The 19,460-nt window shown below is 36.4% G+C and overlaps 1 protein-coding gene across 1 annotated transcript; it reads left to right on the top strand.

Annotated features, from left to right (window-relative positions):
• The first annotated feature begins 980 nt into the window (after positions 1–980).
• Positions 981–16,728, top strand: LOC111516973 (choline/ethanolamine transporter flvcr2a). The gene is made up of 7 exons (XM_074174326.1): positions 981–1,334; positions 4,926–5,111; positions 10,067–10,247; positions 11,614–11,828; positions 14,367–14,470; positions 15,780–15,890; positions 16,403–16,728. Exons 1-7 carry the CDS (start codon positions 1,056–1,058, stop codon positions 16,707–16,709), a joined length of 1,383 nt encoding a protein of 460 aa, XP_074030427.1. The 5' UTR covers positions 981–1,055; the 3' UTR covers positions 16,710–16,728.
• Positions 16,729–19,460: the final 2,732 nt, after the last annotated feature.

Below are 19,460 nucleotides of genomic sequence, written 5' to 3'. Positions count from 1 at the left end.
CCTATTTATACTATATTTAAGGCAATATGATAAACAGCGTCAGCCGCCTCTTTTGAAGTTATTTGTCGCAAGTCACAATTTTAATGGCTCCTTAGTGGCGTCCTCAAGGGGCATAGTGACTTTGTGGATGAATTGCAGTGCCACTTGTTTGAGACGACTATGTTGCTTTTTTTGATGTACCGGCATGTTTGCATTCTTGAAATTCTTTCACTCTCTGTGATTACCGAATGGGCTATAATAAAGAATATACTTTAAAAAAATATTGTTTCATTGTAGGTTCCGTCTAAAAGGGTCCCGTCACAAAAAAGTTTGAGAACCGCTGCTAATCGTTTAAATTAGAATTGTGACACTATAGGTAGTAAACGTTTTTGAATCTTGAACCTGTGGATAATATCTGATTCAATTATATAACTAATATTTTAGAATACAAACTGAAAATGTTTTTAGTTTAGTTCAGTGTTCATATAAAAGTATTTGTTTCGAAAGTATGTTTCTTTTGTGTAATTCATTGATTATGTGAAAGTAGCTGTTTCGAGGGAGCAGCTTTTCTTCAAGTTTGTGTTTGAAAGTTACTTCTTTGCATGATCTACACATCCATGTATAGAGTTACTTATTTTCAAATTGATTTCTGCCTTCCTTCCTTCGGAAGATTCCCACTTTTTTTTTTGTAAAAAGATGGAATAGGAGACCAGAAAGCCGAAACCTTTCTTCTCAAAAAATGCATCTTCCCTAAAAATATACCTCTTCCAAATTAAACAATAAAGTGTTATAACTTTCAGTAGCATTTGAGATAATAAACTCCTTCTTTTCACTGAATTTCTCACTCAAGGCCTTCAGTAGAAAAAGTGATTGAAACATTTATTCAACTATATCACCAAATGAGAAGATTATGAGGATTTTATTTTGAATGTTCTGATAAACTTGATTAAGCCGTATTCAAATATATAATCCCTTCCCTAATTTTTCAACAAATAAAAATTTTTCGTCATTTGCTCCTCGAATTCAACTATTGAAGGATTGCTAAAAATAAGATAAAACGTTTTCATAACTGAAAAATGGAAAACAATACTGTGAAAAGTGTCGAAGTCAAACTTTTGAGGGGGAAGAACGAAGAAATTCAAGTGAAAGCATTTAAGAGGAGATGGGTCATATTATTCATGTATATGTATTATGCATGCTTTCCTGGAATACAATGGATTGAATATAGTAGTATCACCAATATTGTGGTGAAGTATTATAATGTTAGCACATTGGCAGTTGACTGGACTTCAATCGTTTACATGGCTACCTTTCCATTGCTAATAATACCAGCCTCCTTGGTTATGGAGACACAGGTAATATATCAATCAACAGTAAAAATTTAGGGTCTTTAGTAGTTGAAATTCAACTCGACCAGATATTTTTCTCGAGAGAATTTATCTGGTTGGAGCTGGAATGATTCTGCAAACGTGTTAGGAATCACACGTTAAAAGGTAAGACCTCGTTAGTCCTTAGCTCGTACAAGTTTCTCAACTTCTGAGAGTTGTGTTTCGTATGGGGGCGACAGCTGATTAACGGAAAAATAGATTTTAAACAGATAATGAAATGGGTAAGTATATAGTTCATTTATAAAGGGTTCCATTATATTTTGAAGTCGATTTTTATTTTAGTTTTCCACTTGACAATGATTTATTCTCACCTCCTTTAAAGATATGACGTTGTTGAAATTTTTTTAATTTCAAGGGTTTATTCTTTGAGAGTTCAGCTATACCACATAAGGCACTTGTAAAACTTCAGAATATCAGCGTTCATATTTCTTAACATTCGACTCATTATTCATTTTGCAATGAGACTACAAGTAGAGAAAATGAATAAATAACAAATTCACAAAAATGTCTTCAACTGATATCCTTGGGTTAATTGTCATTCGAAACAGTTGTTCTCCCTACTATTAGAACCCTGATTGAATACAACAAATGTATGTCTTTGAACTTTTTTGTATTATTTGAATTGTGTATTCTTTATAGAAATTTAGCTGACTTTATATATTAGTTTTAGAGTTGTATATTTTTAAAATTTTACCATTTGATCATTTTTATACATATATTTTTTCTTTTTTATTGTTTATTTATCTGTTAATTTCAAGGAAACAAGTACTTTGCACTTATCCTTAATCACTTTTTCACTCCATGCAATTGTATTATTCATGTATTAACTTGTATAAGTTAGTTCTTGGGTTATCTTTGGCAACATATCTGGTGTAATCCATTGAATTTCAGTTGGAATCATCTCTTCAAAGTCTTTCAAATTGGTAGGTTGGTTTATGTAAACTTTACTTTTGGAGTGATCCCAGAGAAAAAAGGATAAGGTTACAATAATCTTTTGTGCCACTCGAGTAGGATAGGCCTCACTTCAGGCAAACAGTGACATCATCACACCAGTCAGGTTGCTTCTCAGGTGACCAGACAAGACAGACATACCACCCAGTCAACCAGAGTGCACCAAATGATCACGTGGTGTCATCAAACTATCACCCAGCTAGCTGGGCAGTGAGACAGCCAATCAGAGAGTACCAAATTGTCACGTAGCGTCCTCAAACTGTCTCCCAGCTCGCCAGCTAATCAGAGCGCACGCTTCTGCATCTCAGAACATCGTGGCGGGAGATTTGAATTTTCTGTAGACATAAATAATTCAAGCAGACAGACAATCAGGATAAGGCGTATCCCTTAACGAGACAGACCACCCAGTCACGTGGCGCGCTTACGTCAGCCCATCTTTTCGCTCAACACATATTTATTTCATGAGATCAAAAAAAAGTTTTCGTTGGAGAGGTGAACGCAGGTCGTTGGTGTGATAGACTTGGTCTCTAGTCTCGACACCACCGTTAGAATTTGAAAGTACATAATTGCGAACTGTTGATAGTGATGGTAGAGTAGTAGGGTAGGCCTCACTTCAGGAAAACAGTGACACCTGTCACGTTGCTTCTCATCTGGCCAGACAAGACAGACAGACCACCCACTTAACCAGAGTGCACCAAATGGTTACCTGGTGTCGTCAAACTCGAGTGGCAAACACAGAGCACATACCTTGTGTACGGCAGAGCCGTACTCTTACCATCTGACCTGAAAGACTACTCACCATACAAACTAATCGGCTTCGTCACAATAAACCCCTGCGGGTTGCGGTAGAGGGCCGAATAGACCTATTCACTTTGGACCTAACCTAACCTAATGAAATGTATCCGCTTTTTTCAAGTAGTTAAATCTGAAATAGGATAGATACTCTAATCAAACCGTGGATCTAAGTAATGATTCAATGTGAAAGTAGTTTATCAAATCCTGCTTGAGAAAGATATTGTATAGTGAAACACGTGTTGTTGTTTACTGAACCTTTCACAGTGAAGATCCAAATACATCTCATTAGTAAGTTCTGCTTTGTATGAATGTCAGTTCGAGGCAAATCTTGCAACTGAATTTTGAAGCAGTTAGTCTCTTTAAGACATTCCACATCCAATATGGTGGACCGCTCAAGATGGCGGACTAGGTTTGATACGATACCCATGATATGGGTATAAAATTGAAAGGTTTGTAATATGGCGGACCGCCCAAGATGACAGATTACTTTTTCAGCATGTAAGAGTTTGTTGCAAAGCAAAATAAAATGAAGCTGCTCTAAATCTAATAAGGCTGACCCAAGAAGATGAAATAGTATTTTTATGTACCTTCATGATAAGGGTAGCAAATGCAAGTGTTTGCTGAAAAAAAGAAGAAATATAAAATGACGTCACTCTTGATACAATATGGCGGACGGCCCAAGACAGCAGACTAGTCTGTTTATGCCCTATATTATTGTTATCATATGAAATAGTTTGCAGAATAGTGTAAGACTGAAAGAAATAACTTAACATTCTAGATTCAATATGGCGGGCTCCTAAAAATGGTGAACTATAATATTTTAAATCATCTAAAGGAACAATTCGTTCAGGCCAGTCTCAACTCCCTACACTGTAGGGGGTGACACCCATCAGAAAACAACTACTCCCCTAGCTAATACCACGAAGGGCGTTGGATTATATCCGACAGGTGTCAGTGCCGAATTCTTCACTGAAGTTATTCCTGCATATGTTATTTTCGATAATTAGAACACACTTGCAGACCGGTTTTGGGCTGTTTGGTCACTCGTCAGTGCAAGGTGGTGTCCATCATAAATATGAAGTCGATGATTTCCAATAATTGAAATCGAATGCCTTCAGAGTATCATTCCTTGAACTAGGCTGAAGCGGACAACAAACAACAGATTTGTCATCGCCTCATCTGCCTGTGAACGAGGTAACCAACCGCATATCCGAAATTTGCCCAATTACTCGTATAAGGAATGAAAAGTTTTCACATATAGTCAGTGGGCATACTTGAAGACTGTGTTCCAATCATTCAGTCTATTAACCTACAGTGTAGGGACTTGAGACTGACCTGACGAATTGTTCCTTTAGATGATTTTATTTATAGCCAGTCTTCAATTATGCCCACTGACTATATGTGAAAAATTAAAAATTTTATGCACCCTCATGACATGGATATGAAATGAAAGCGTTCAAGCAGAAAAAATAAAAATGTGGAAAAAACAAAATGGATGTCATACCAATTTCAAAGAGTTATAGTTTGGGAAATGTTGAAATAGTTTGGTATTGCTCGAACAAATGTTGTAGTGGCCATAATGAAGCATCAAATGAAATGAACTGACCAAGGAATATGTCCAACGAAAACTGAAAAATGAATTAATAGTGACAAACAACACATCACACAGTTTATAGGAGATCTTGACATAAGTAATTCAAAAAATATTTTTTTTTTCAAAATAGGCAAATGTTACTACAAGCTTTCGTATCATATGAAGTGTAAAATGAAATAAATTGATGCGTTAAAATTGTTTATTTTTTTTATTTTCAGGGTTTGCGAACTACCGGTCTCATTGGTTGTCTACTAACTTTCATAGGAACAAGCGTAAAAGTGTTATCAATCAGACCAGACTTTTTCTGGATAGTTCTTCTTGGCCAAACAATACTATCAATTGCGCAGACTTTCATTAGTGCTCTCCCTCCAAAAATTGCATCAGTGTGGTTTAAATCTAGTGAGGTAATGAATATAATGTATAGTATTATCATATGTGTCAAAGAAAATAGAATACTGGAAGGTTTTCAATCGTAAAAATTACAGAAAATATATAATAAGCTTAAAAAAATAACGAACGAAAAATACTAGTATTATTGTGAAAAAAGCGACGGGCGCTTGATATACAAAAAATATGGTACAAAGCGCCGACACTTTTTCCACAATAATACTAGTATTTTTCGTACGTTATTGTTTTAAGCTTATTTAAAAAAAAATTTTTGACTTTTTACTTCGATGTTCTTTAAAAGCGTGTTTTTTAGTTTCTAAACTATATTTATTTTCCATTTTTCAGTTTCGTATGCTATACAAGCGTATTTTTTAGTCTTTTTAAACTATATTCATTTTATTTAAACTTTGGGATCAATCAGCCGCATATTGTTTAGAAAAATGACCATTGATATTTTCCGATTCCGGAGAGGGAGCCTGAAAATCTGCTACCAAGCCCAAGGCAGCTGGCGCACAAAGGAGGGTTACAAAAAAGGCACCAGGCGCGCGTGTTGATAAAAAAAATACTTTTTTCAAATGAAAACATACATGTAAAGAGAGTTCGAATTATATCAAGGAGGTTACGTACAGCGTCATCTGCCCGCGAGTTGATCAAGCAATAATGTAGATAATTCTGAAGTGACAAACAAACTGATAAATAAACAAACATACATACATACAGGTGAAGCTAATAAAAGCGTGTTAATAATTGAAAAAATGATGGCTATTTTCTAAAATGAGCAAATCTAGAGAATGTTACCCATGGTTTCGTTGTTGACCTAATAAATTTACTGCATCATAATCATGCCGTGCTTTCCAATTATTGCATTTTCCAATGGAGAAAATCTATTTTTGAAACAGAAGTAGGTTATCTGTGGATTTGCTTGTGGAATTTATACTGATTTTCACTTAGGAGGTTGAATCATTCCAAATATTCCAGTATTTTCTTTATTATTGAAGGCAAAATTGCCATCTTATTGTTACTTGGTAGTTTCTTTATAAAGTACTAAACTCCCACGATCATTCAATAAAAATGAACAATTTTTGTGGGACTATCGATAACTTTTTATATACGACCATTGCGGTTTCTTTAATTATCTTAATTTGTTTTGAAGCTTCCGGAATGGATTGGGCAGAAGGAGAAAAGGGTATTCTACCAAGAAGGGTAGAAGTGTAACCTCTAGTTTGAAATGAATCTATAGAAAACACTTTTTCAATAGATTTATTTTTTCCTCAATTTTCTAACTGTGCAATTTTTCATCTCCATCTATGCCTAGATGTGAGCATTACTAATCCTGTTTGGAGGTGATTGATAGTGTTTCATGATGAATTTCATTACTTCGGACTTTCATTGTCTGAAATTATATAAAAGAACTAATAAAAGAAGAATAACTAAAAATGGATAACTGAAAATAAAAATTCATAAAAATTATACTGATCAAAAAATCTGAAATGAAATAAAATACAAGTAAAAATAGAGCAATTAAATGAAAAGCCAAGTTACTTCACGACGTTTCGGTTGTAAGTATCCACAATCGTCTTCGGGTTATGACTGGACTAATTTCTCCGAGAGATGACTATTTATGGGTCATTCCAGTTCTTTCACTTATCTCCGCTTTCCTTTTTCTGCTTCACCGGTTTAGTGGGAGATGACCGTTTGGCAGAAGTTGACCATTTTTCGCTTGATTATGGGTTTCCATATGTTACGTTTCTCTACGCTAGCTTGGCTGAATACATTGTTGGACAACGTGTATGAGGCTTCTTTGAATTTCCTCCTAAACCAATGTTCCTACCTGTGTATGATTTCAGCTTGGGCTTCCTTTTCGATTGTGAAAGTGGTGGAAGAAAGTCCACAATGAATTGCCATTCTTAGACGTATTTGTGAAGAGGACCGACACCAAGTGGGAAATATCTATATACCGAAATTTCACTTACACGGAACAGTATGTGAAACAAGAATCTAACCACCATTAATAGACTGAAAGAGCAATCATCAAGACTCTATTAGACCGTGCTTTCAGGCTCTATAATACGAAGGAAGGTCTCGAGAAGGAACTAGACATCATCAAAAATGATTGTCAACAGCAGGACAGTAAGGAAGAGAAGCCGTCACAACCAGTGCTTACACTTCCCTACATCAGAGGATTATCGGAAAGGATAAGAAGAATTGGGTCCAAGTACATCAGAATCTGGAAACACTATCCGTAGCAGCCTCGCGAAAACCAGGCCTTCAAACGCGGACTGCGATTCCAAGAATTGCATTTACCGGATACCCTGTGAGTCCGGAAAATCCTATATAGGTGAAACTGAGAGGCCACTGAATGTTCGCATTGCCGAGCATAAGAAACACACACAGCGAGGGGAAACCAGCAAATCAGGAATAGCAGAGAATGTTTGAACTCATCAACATAACATCGAGTAGTCCCAAGCTAAGATCATACACAGAGAGGAACATTGGTTTAGGAGGAAATTCAAAGAAGCTGCATACATGTTGTCCAACAATATATTCAGCCAAGATAGCATAGAGATATGCAACATATGGAAACCCATAATCAAACGAAAAATGGCCAACTTACGCCAAACGGTCATCTCCCAGTAAACCGGCGAAGTCATCACCGTGAGACGATTGTGGATAATAACAATCGAAATGTCGTGAGGTAACTTGGCTTGGAATGTCTCAACTTTTTATTTTTATTTTATGTTCAATTGTTCTATTTTTACTTGTATTTTATTTCGCTATTATTTAATTTCAGGTTTTTTGCTTAATATAATTGTTATTTTCAGCTATTCTTTTTAAATTCTTTTTTTATCAGTTCTTTCAGGGATTTCAAATCATTTCATATTTTATCAGAAAATGGAAGTCCGAACTAATTAAATTCATTACTATTCCTGATACAATTTTTAGCAATCAAAGGCGAGATTTTTGGAGGCGAGATTTTTGGAGGCCAGTAGGTGAACCTTTTGGTCAATGGGATTTTTTAGCAAGAGGTCACTTTGACTAAATAGATGTTTCTATTTATGTTAATCTGCTCGGCTATCTCATTCTACGTCTTCACTCTTTCACGTTAGAAGCACAAACCGACGAATCCCGTTGAGACAAACGCTTGACAAGAAGGGGTCAGTGCTGTATTGACATACTTTGGTTGTATTGGGAGGTTCTTCTTTCGATGAAATTACTTGGTCCACTAGCTCAAAGGGTTTGTAATTTATGAAGTCCATGATGGCTGGTTTACAATTTGAGCATGGCCGCTTGTTTCAGACAGCTTCGGCTTCACGGACTTTTGTATCTGTAGAGTAGGGAGGGTGAGTGTAGGTCCACAGCACTTGAGTCACATGCGACCCATTGTACATCTTCCCGAGGAGTTGTCCTCCTAGGTCATCGTCCATCCTGTCCTTTCCAAGAAAATGGACAGGTCACTTGGAGACATCTCCTTTATATTGGCAGGTGTAGGCTAGGACTCGTCGAACACACACACTTTGGCAATTATGAGGTGTCTCACGGTGGCCTCTGCGAGGAGGGGGGTGCACTCCTGCATCTTTCGCTCTCTTTCTCCTTTTGGCCTCGGCACCGCAAATGCGCTTACGCCTTGGCCTTTGTATCTGTTTATCCCCAGCCTCCGCTATAGATCGAGGTGAGCACTTCTGTCCAGCCTCGGGATTGATTTTTGTTGTTTCTGTTTCATTCATGTATGTTCCCACGAGTAGCAAGGGAAGAGTTAGTCAGTTACCAGAGGTATGCTGATTACAATGAGGTTTCGACGAGTTCCCCAAGGGAATCGTTCGCAACCGTATACCATCCTGCGGCCATTCAGCTGTCGGCACGATTCGTTACACTTGGGCTTGGGTTAGCTTGGGTGGACTGGTCCACGGTGGCATGTTTTGCAAAGGCTTTTTGGGAGTTTTAGTTCCCCTCGCCCTACTTATTTCTGCCACTGACCAGGAGTTCGACGACCCCGTCCGTAAGGCCACATTGGCTTCCCGGACAGGGCCTCCAGTTCTCTGGCCGTTACCACATCCGCCACATGGGGACGCGCCCGATAGGTAGCCCAACCCATGGGGCTTCACGGACTTCTTCAATGATATTTGTGAATTTAGGTGAGCTCATAGAGTGGAAATTTCAAATAACGTATATGGAAACTTCAGGGACTATTAATTACCGTGAAGAGGTGAATTGAGAGGTGTTTGCACGTGAATCAAAATGGGTTGAGTTTTTTTCCTTCCGTCGTCCTCTAAAAGTCGAAACTTGTGTACGAGCTCACCTTCTAGGATACATTTCTTTGGACTGACATAAAGCACTGTGTCATGTGTCGCTCGAGAGTCGATTTTATCGTCATTGAACTGATTATTCACGAACTATCCTATTGAGTTTTCAGGAAAATTTTTTGAACTAAGGGAAGGCAGGTTTTACTACACCATGCCCGATGCTAACCGTTCAACTTTTTAACTCTAACAAGTTATGGGAATGCCCGTTATGATAGAGTAAACGTTAAACCAAAAACAAAATTTTGTCAATAGGATTTTGCTACTATACCCTAATAATTTATAAGCCGAGTCATTTTATGAACAATAAATAATTAATGTTGGAATTGTTCATTATATCATTTTGATGTTAATATTTTCTCTCCCTATATGAATAATTTTGTTTCCTGATTTGTTTTGTATCTATTGTATCTAGGTGAGTTCTGTTGTTAATATAATATTAATAAAAGTTATAACGAGAAAAGTCAAAATCTATTTTTGAAACTATAGTACAAGTAAATAAGAATTCATCCCATTTACAATAATTAATACAGATATGTACTACAAAGCGTTTGATCACTGAAGTTATCTGACTTGATTTTTATTACGCTACCACCTGTTAGCAATGAAACCATTCACTAGAGTTGATTTTTGAAGACAGCAATAAATAAGAGACTCTCTGATTGATTTTTCAGATTTCGACTGCATGTGCCTTTGGCGTTTTTGGGGGCATATCTGGAAATGCGATAGGATACATTTTACCATCAATTGTTGTTGAAGACAGTGACGACATGGATGATATTGCCTCGGGATTGAAATTATTGTGTTGGATTCTTACAGTACTGATGATTCCTGTTACTATAGCAGTAATATGTTGTAAGCTTGATTTAATTTTTTTCATGAGCAGTATTTTTAGATGTATTCTCAAATAAAATATTGTTTCAAAATTCGATTCATTGGTGAAGAAAGTTTTTGGCTTCTTACTTCTCCAGCTTTTTTTTCAAAAGCTTTCTTTTCCAAAAATAAGCCTTTTCTAAAAATATACCCCTTTCAATTTATACAAGAATCCTTTGGCTGGGATTTAATCAAATAAGCGAATGAATATCATTATGTACTGTCATCGATGACATGAGTAGATTGAACTCATTTGTGAAATGAAGTCGTAATTTTATGAATGAATTGAGTGTTTTTTCTCATAATTTGGTACTGAAGAGCTGATAAGGCAAGCGTCTTACGCCGAAACATCAGATGTCCACCAGTGAGGATGACACTGTTCCATGTAATTGAAATTTCACCTGTTTGATTTACTATATTGTGTAGGAATTCTATGAATGATATCCGATTCAGTTCCATAACGAATGTTTGGAATACAAACTGAATAGAGAACAATCTTTTTTGCATAATTCAGTATTCATATGAAAGTATTTTTTTTTGTGTAGCACAATGTTTATATGAAAGTTTCTATAAAGCTTTTCCTTTCAATATGTGTCTGAAAGTTCCTCCTCTGCATGATCTACCTATTTTTTTGATACTGATTACTTCCTTCCTTTGGAAGATTCCCACATTTTTTTGTATCAAAATGGAGAAGTAGAAAGTCGAAAACTTTTTTTCCCAAAAATTAACCTGTCCCAAAAATATACCCCTTTCAATTCTGAATTATTCTAATAACCCAAATAAAAATAGTGGTTCAAATCCTTTTCCTTGATGTACATGTTTGGGTGTAATTCAAAATAAAAGGAAAGATCATCAATTATCCATGAAATTATCCATGAAACACACGTTGAGAGATAATTGATAGAATTTTTGTTCTGGCGAGGAAAAAGTGGTGTTTTCAGTAGATGATACTATATGATTTAACCGAAGGAAACACTTGTTGCTCCTATATTCTGAAAATATAATCAAATTTAACCTTACAAATTCTAGCAACTCTCTAATGAAATGGATTTTGAGAAAATCACATTTGAACATTTGAATGTGGTAGCAATTTTTTTCTATATGTGATGGAATCTGCCGGTACTTGATGAAAATCTATAACGTATTTGAAAAACATTTGTTGTTGTTGTTGTTGCATAACGAAACACGTGTTGAGTTTTTGTAAAACAGTTTAGTGAAGAATTCACAACGAAGTATTTCTTGAATGTGTTTTTTCCGATTGATTTTGCCAACTCCATGAAAAATTGTGGTGAAAAACCACTAGTAAATTTCTATACCAAATCAAGTTTTTCAGAATGCCTCTTTTCAGATTTTCCTGAGCAACCATCCCTTCCCCCAAGTACTACTGAAGCTAGTAGACGAATGAACCAGAAAAAATTTGATAAAACGGATTTTTTCCGTTCCATAAAATATTTGTTTCAGAATAAAGGGTTCTTGATCCACATGGTGGCATATAGCATAAATGTTGCCGTTTCTTCAGCAGCAATGACATTACTGAACCAGTTCGTTCTTCAGAATTTCGAGGTAAAAATATAACACGTATATGATCATTTAATATTGTTATTGTTAGGTTAGGTAAGGTCCAAAGTGAGTGTGTGTATTCGACCCTCCACCACAACCCGCAAGGATTTATTGTAGCTCACACCTATTCACACTCGACCAAATGAACCCAGCTTCTAAACGAAGCCGATTAGTTTGTATGGTAAGTGATCTTTCAGGTCAGATGGTGAGAGTACGGCTCTGCGGAACTCTAAAACCTTATTCGGTCCCCAGCGGGGCAGGCACAAAGTATGTGCTCTGCATCAAGTGTTTTTATTATTGTTAAGATTTTCTCATCTATGGTTTGCAGGTATATTTTGATGATGATGAAAAAGGAGAATGGTTCAGATACGTTGACGATGGACTGTACATATCACAAAACAATGGAATAAGAATAGAACAAATAACAAAAAAAATTAACGAAATAAATCAAAAACTATGTTTCAGCATTGAGGAAGAACACAACTCAAAACTTAACTACCTGGACATAACCATAGGATATAACCACAACAAAACACAATTTCAAATGGCAATATACAGGAAACCTACACAAACAAGCTCCACCATACCCGCAAGTTCAAACCATCCACCATCACACAAAATGGCTGCCTATAACGCATTCATATATAGAATGTTGAGGATACCACTCAGCAATGAAGCCCGAAACAAAGAACGGAAAATCATATACCAAATAGCGAACGAAAACGGATACACCCAAAAGACAATAGATAAACTAGAAAACAGAATCAAACAAAAAATACAGAATAAGGGTCAAGCCACCCCAACAGACAAAACAACACAACGATGGACAGCATTTACGTACGTAGGACACCAAACCAAAAAACTAACAAACATCTTCAAACCACTGAACATCAACATCACATACAAGCCGAACACGAAGATAACACAAAAAATAAACAACTATGAAAAAGAAGAAGACAAAGACCAAAACGGGATATACAGTATACAATGCTCGGACTGCAACAAATTCTATATCGGCCAAACCAAGAAAAAACTGATCCAAAGGTACAATGAGCACAAAAAGACATACATAAATCCAACAGTGTATAAATCAAACCTTGCAACACACGCCATACAAAACAAACATAATTTCCCCCCACCAGAGAACATAAAACTAATAAAACAAATCAACAAGGGAAACCGCATGGACATTTGGGAAAACTTGAACATCCAAAAATTAAACAGTCATAAATCACGTATCGAGGAACAAGTACAAATCAAAACACAACAAGATCTCACATTCAACATATTAAACAAAACCATACACATTGCTAGAGAAGATCTAACACGAAGAAGAGCACCTGATGCAGAACAAATACAGGCAAATTTACCTAAAGTACCTGAAATACCTGAGTTAAGACGCTCTGACCGTATAGACAGACAACAGGATGACCAGTTCAGTTTGAGGAGTGCCAGAAGATGACAGTACTAACAACTGTCGAAAGCGCTCGCAGATAATTAATAGAAGATATAAAGCTTCAAATCCTTTTTGTAGAATTTAATATTGAAATACTCAAAATACTTTGGATGAGCTGTCGAGAATGATAGGAAGCGTTGTCAAGAACTATTACACTATTCGCATCCAAATTTGGGATCAATGTGTTTTCAAACCATTCCTCAAAAATATTAGCTTCCATGTTCTTATGATAGTCAACATTGCAGATCTCAAGTTTTTCCAAATAATTTCAAAGAATTTGGAACCCATCCTTTACTTCTTCCGCAATGCACAATGATTAGTCGCGATCCTTTGTTTGCAGGCATGTTAGGCGTACACATTCTCGAACCATCAGTCCACCCTTTCGTAACTGTGTCGTGAGTGTCATACCAATTTTCGTCGAAATAGAAAATTTGCTGTTTTTCTTGTCTATATTTAGTTATTTGTTTTAAGTATTTGTTACGCAATTCCACTATTCTTCTGCTTTCCATAACTGCTTGACTTTCGTTTATTATTTCAAATCTGAATCCTAGTTTCTTTATCCAATTCTGAAGAGTTTTGTCACAGCAGCTCACGTATTCAATTTCTTTCTTATGATTTCAGTTGTAGGAATCTCATTGCTTTTGTAACAGTCGTATATTGTTCTTTTTTCAATGATATTATCAGATGAACATCTAAAGGTTTTGGTAATCTGGTATCACATCGCGTCTGGCGTTCATAAGGTCGCTCAAATCGCGATCAGTTCCAGAACTGAACATTGACGACACAACGGCGGTACTCATCGCTACATTCTACTGGTCACTGTAACATGACTTCAAATTTAATTTTATGATTCTTCAGCCAATCATGAAACTCGGTTAGTAAAAATTATATTAAACCTCTGAAGAAGCTAGACACTCGCGCCAGCGAAACGTCAGGAAGAAATTTCAAAAATCCGCGGCTTTCAAACTCGAAAAACAGTGATACTGAAAACCTCAGCCGCGAAAGTCTAAACCATTTTGTCAAGTGAATAACAGACAAGAATTCAGTTCTACCAGTTTTGATCTTATCGCAAACGATATTTTCAGGGAGCGGCCGAGCATGCAGGAAGGATGGGTTTTCTCATGATCATTTTAGGAATGGTTGGAATCATTTTATTTGGAGTGTTGATGGATAAAACACGAAAATATAAGTAAGTATTACTGATGTGACAGAAAAAACAGATAGTTGATAAAAGGTGCTGCACGTGAGTGCTAATAGAAATAACGATAGTTTGCATTTATTTTATCGTTTCATAAACATCAATCGATAGTTTCGATCCTTTGGACTTATGCTGAGGTTGAATTAGAAGGTACATTTTATTGGATTATCATTTCATTTCATCAAAGGTAACAGAAAACGTTCTTATATATCCAGAACTATCAATAGTACGATAAAATATGTTATTTTTTTGGTCGATAATGAAATTCATTGCAAAAAAGCTCTTTCTCTTCCTTCATAAAAAATCGTTTAGATTTTAAACTCAGCTGACTCCTTATAAGCTTAATTTCAAAAAACTACACCTCACGATTTGAAAAAATATATAATCACAACATGTTTCGCTAGAACAGTAGCTTTCTCAAGTGTATGAATGAATTCATACAGTAGCTTTCTCAAGTGAATGAATGAATTCATACAGCAGCTTTCTCAAGTGTATGAATTCATTCATACACTCCATCTAGTGGACGAGATACTAGTGACATTTTGTTGTTCGCTCCAACTTAGGAAAAGGAATGAAATACTCTGAAAGAATTCCGATTTTCAATTATGGAATATCATTGACTTTAGGTCGATGATGGCCACTATCTTGCACTGATGAGTGGCTAATGAGCCCGAAACCGTTCTGCTAGTGTGCCTGTTTCAAAATTGCGGGTCGACTCTTTCAGTTGTATTGCCAATTGCATATGCAGGAAATTTTCTGTGAAGATTCCTGCACTGATGCCTATCGGATATAATCCAACGCCCTTCGTGGTATTAGCCGGGGGAGTAGTTGTTTTCTGATAGGCGTCAGTCCATTCAACCTACTATGTAGGTATATTCGAGACTGGCTTGAACGTTTAAAGTTCATTTCTTTAGAGGAAGAAAGAGTTGAACATCATGTTTTTTTTACACATGAAATTTCTTATAAGTAAAACTAGTGATCAAATCTCCCAAAGAAAGGAAGAAAGTCAACTTGCCAAGTTTTTATGTCAGTGTTGACTTGGTGTCACACCAATAGGTGGTGTCTTTCTTACGTTTATGCAGTCATTTTTATCAAGTACTTTTCTTGGTTATTCACATTTTGTCTTCAATCGAGGACCCCCTGCCCGGTACTGACGATGACCAATAGGCTGAAACAGCTGTGTACCGGTGGCTCTTGAATTGAAGTTAATATAGAAGTGATCAGGGGCCAAACATAATGTCTGGAGAAGAAATATGGATTTATCTAGCGGATTCTTTTTTCCTTATTCAGTTTTTTCTAGGGAAATTGCATTGATCAGCTACCTACTATTTGGAATCAGCTTTGTGTTTCTCATGTTTTCACTGGAGTATAGATCGCTAATTGCCACTTACATAAGCTGTGGTTTCGTGGGGTGAGTATAGAACAGATTTTGCTACGAACTATGTTATCTGATCAATAAATAGATAAATTAGTAGGATGCTAACTTAAATTAAATAACTCTATTGAATAATTTGATATTACACTACGTGGGTAGTCCCAAAAGCAAATGCCAAACGGAGAAAACACAAAACTTTTGGAAAAAATATGTCCCTCGTCCCTCTTTTCTTTTTCTCTCCATTCCTTCATTTTTCTTCGTATTTCTTTTTTTGTCATCGTTTCAGGAACATCTAAACCTTAAAATCCCACGTGTTTGTTGAAGAACAATGTGCGATACCTTAACGATTGATGTCACGATATACAGATGGTCTCTTTCAAAAATTGAATACTCTTTCTGGTTTATAGTCAGATAATAAACGATATGTGGATTTTTGTTCCCATTGAAACATCATTCAAAGAATGGCAAGATTCATTTTTTTTTCAATGAGAAGCAGTAGTTTTTAAATCAAAATCAAGCCTGTCTAATACATACATTTGTGTTTTCAGGTTCTTTTTCAATGGATATTTGCCAGTTGGTTTTGAATTAGGTGTAGAGTTGACCTTTCCTGCACAGGAAGTAACAACATCAGGCATTATAGTGGCTTCTTCGCAACTTGTTGGTGTAGTCGTGACAGTGGGAGCAGGATATCTCAATTTATGGTTGGGTCCTATGTGGACAATGGCTGTGCAAGCGGTCTTTGTATTTTTAGGCACTCTCATCACTGTTTTCATACCAAACAAAATGTTGCGACAACAAGCTATTGAGGGTAGAGTTATTAATACCGAAAGAAAAATATCTCTTTCTTCGAAATAAAACACGATAATGACTTAAACGTTTGTTTCATTTTAATTTTTTATTCGACTGGTGATTTACCAAAATGTCAACAGTTTTTTTTAAATATTGGAGCTAGATGACAAACACTAGCGACAAATAGGATTGGTCAACTCAGGGTCCATTAATACTACTGATGTGAGTTGTATCTAGAATATCATTTCTATATTCATAGGTACCGTTTCTGAGATATTTATATACTGTTAAAACTTCAAACCATTCAAACTGTATACCTACATTAGTCAAAAAATTCAATGAGGCTCTTATTCGAAAAATCTCCCAGATAACACATTACAACTCTTAACCAACAACATTATTGATGTATCATTTCAATCAGGAAAGTTTCCTGATTTCCTGAAGGTATCATTGGTAATACCACTTCGAAAGCTTTCGACTGTGTGGATCACGAAATACTGTTGCGGAACTACTACGGTTTCATTGGGGTGATACTGAGCTGGTTCAGCTCCTATTTGTCAGGTCGTAGTACCTTGCTGTTGAAACCAAATATTCTCCTTCTTTGTATGTGGCATTTGGACTAGCGTACTCAATATTTCACGAGACAAAAATTTTCATAGGTAAATTGATGCAATGGTAGTACGCCCGACTCACGATCCATACGTCGAGAGTTTGAACCCCACCTCGACTAGATATTTTTCTCTTGAGAATTTATCTTCTTGAAGTTGGGATGATTCTGCAACTTTACATGGCTGACAGACGAATAGCCATTATGCTCTCTAGTAGGTGGGTTGGGAAGTTATCAACAATGCCTACTCAGAACACGAGGCTAATTACCAAAGTAGTCGATGCCGTTGACCACAAAAAATCAACTTCATAAAAAAGAAGACTTGTTAAAATTCACAATTTTGAAACCCCCTTTTCAGTAAGACAGAAATTTCTCGGCAAATCAATGCTTTGAAATTTTGAAGTAATTTATATAAAACATTTGGGGAATTTTCGATTCCCCAAATTTACTTCTGAATGATTAACGGTATCAGTTATTGACACTGACTAGAAAAATCTAGAATTGTTCGATAGGTACTGACGAGTTTTATTGTATCAAAGGAAGTGTTTACTACATAAACAAAAAAAACATCGGTTTTTCCATTTTCAATTTTTGTATTATGAAATTTATTTGACTTAATATTACAACGATAAAAATAAAAACAACAATAAAAATTATTTGGCGCTCCGGGGCGACTTCATTGATTCCAGTGGCGCATTTGCTTTTTCAGCTGCAGGAAAACCCGGAAAAACCTGCAGCACCACATCATCTGAAGATCTTGATCTGCCAATGTCCTCTCTCTCATAAAACAAAATGTAGAGTGTCTCCAGAGGCTCCGAAAGCTTCAATACATCGCCAGAACACTTCGTGACACGACTATCGTCAAACTTAAACCAGTCTGTTTCGTCTTTGACCAAGGCGTAATAATGACCAAATTCAACGCCAGAACCACAGTGAACAATGATTGCATGAATATTATGAAAGTGGTCTGCTAGATTGAAATTTTCATCTATTTCGAACCTTCCAAAGAGTTTCTTGCTTCCGTCAGAGGTTGAGTCTTGTTTGAAGATCATCAGTGTTATTATTAGATTGACTGGTGCCTCAGCTATACTTGTTTCCTTATAACAGTCAGTTAGTTTGGCGCATGTTTGGCAATACAGTCGATCTTCACCTGTTAAAGATTCCATTTTCAGATGATTCAACAATAAGCTTTGCACGGACTGGTTATTAGTCATATTAGGAAAAGCTAGATGAAGTTCCAGAAATTCACATAAGTTTTCGCTACCTCTTGAACATTCACTACAAAGTAAACAAGTGAGGATTTTTCCAGCAAAAAATTTACAAACACAAGACGAGATGGACTGTACGGAAACATTCAATCCAGAGCGGTCAAGAGTATTCAACAAGAACCCCAAGAATTCGGAACAATCCTCTTGTTGTCCTAACGAGTATCTAGTGGACTTCAAAGACTCCAGGAAATCGGTTGGAGGAAAAGATGATGCATTCTTACGAAACTGCAGCTGCATGAACAGGTGTTTGAGTTTGATGAATAAGTAGGAAACATTCCCGTTCTCGATCATCATTAAAACCACGTTCTTGAAATTCTTTGTCATGAAAAATACTTGTAAAATTCTATTCATGTAGCAAGTGTTTCCTAAATTATCCAATCCAATTTTCTTGTCTAGATTTTCAGGACAATTCTATACTGATTCGTAAGGAAGAACATGTTTCACAGAATCTCCATAAAAACCATTTCTCAAGCTGCGATCGATCCTTCCAAGTGTAGAAGGGTTTCGTAGAGGGATCGATTCGGCTCTTGCTTCATGAAAATCTTCCATAAAGGGAACCAGAACTACGAGGACTGCAACTCATATTTGGGGGGCAAGAATGACCTAAGTCCACTGACCGCACTGAAAAAGAAGAGGGTGGATCAATCACTTGTGAATTAACCTTGATAGGAGACTGATAAATTTCCACATATCTCAGAGATTTCAGTTCCGTACTGAAGTTAGGGCTATGCATGATCTCATCAAAATTATGTGAAGGAGGAATTGCTCCAAGGACCGAAGCAGCATTGCCACGTTGAATAGCAATACTAATTCTTTTTTTCAAAAAAGAGGTAGAACGGTGATCTTTCGTTGCTTGGCCTATTCTCCTTCCGAGTTCATGAACGAATAACAGAAACTCCGGGCCATAAACAACAAAAGTTTCATCCGCTACTGTATGGAACG

The sequence above is a fragment of the Leptinotarsa decemlineata genome, unplaced genomic scaffold (genome assembly GCF_025532065.1).
Source record: "Leptinotarsa decemlineata unplaced genomic scaffold, Ldec_3_MD MMD2_tig00000576_RagTag_RagTag, whole genome shotgun sequence".
Classification (NCBI taxonomy): Eukaryota; Metazoa; Arthropoda; class Insecta; order Coleoptera; family Chrysomelidae; genus Leptinotarsa; species Leptinotarsa decemlineata.
This window is presented reverse-complemented; position numbering and strand designations above follow the sequence as displayed.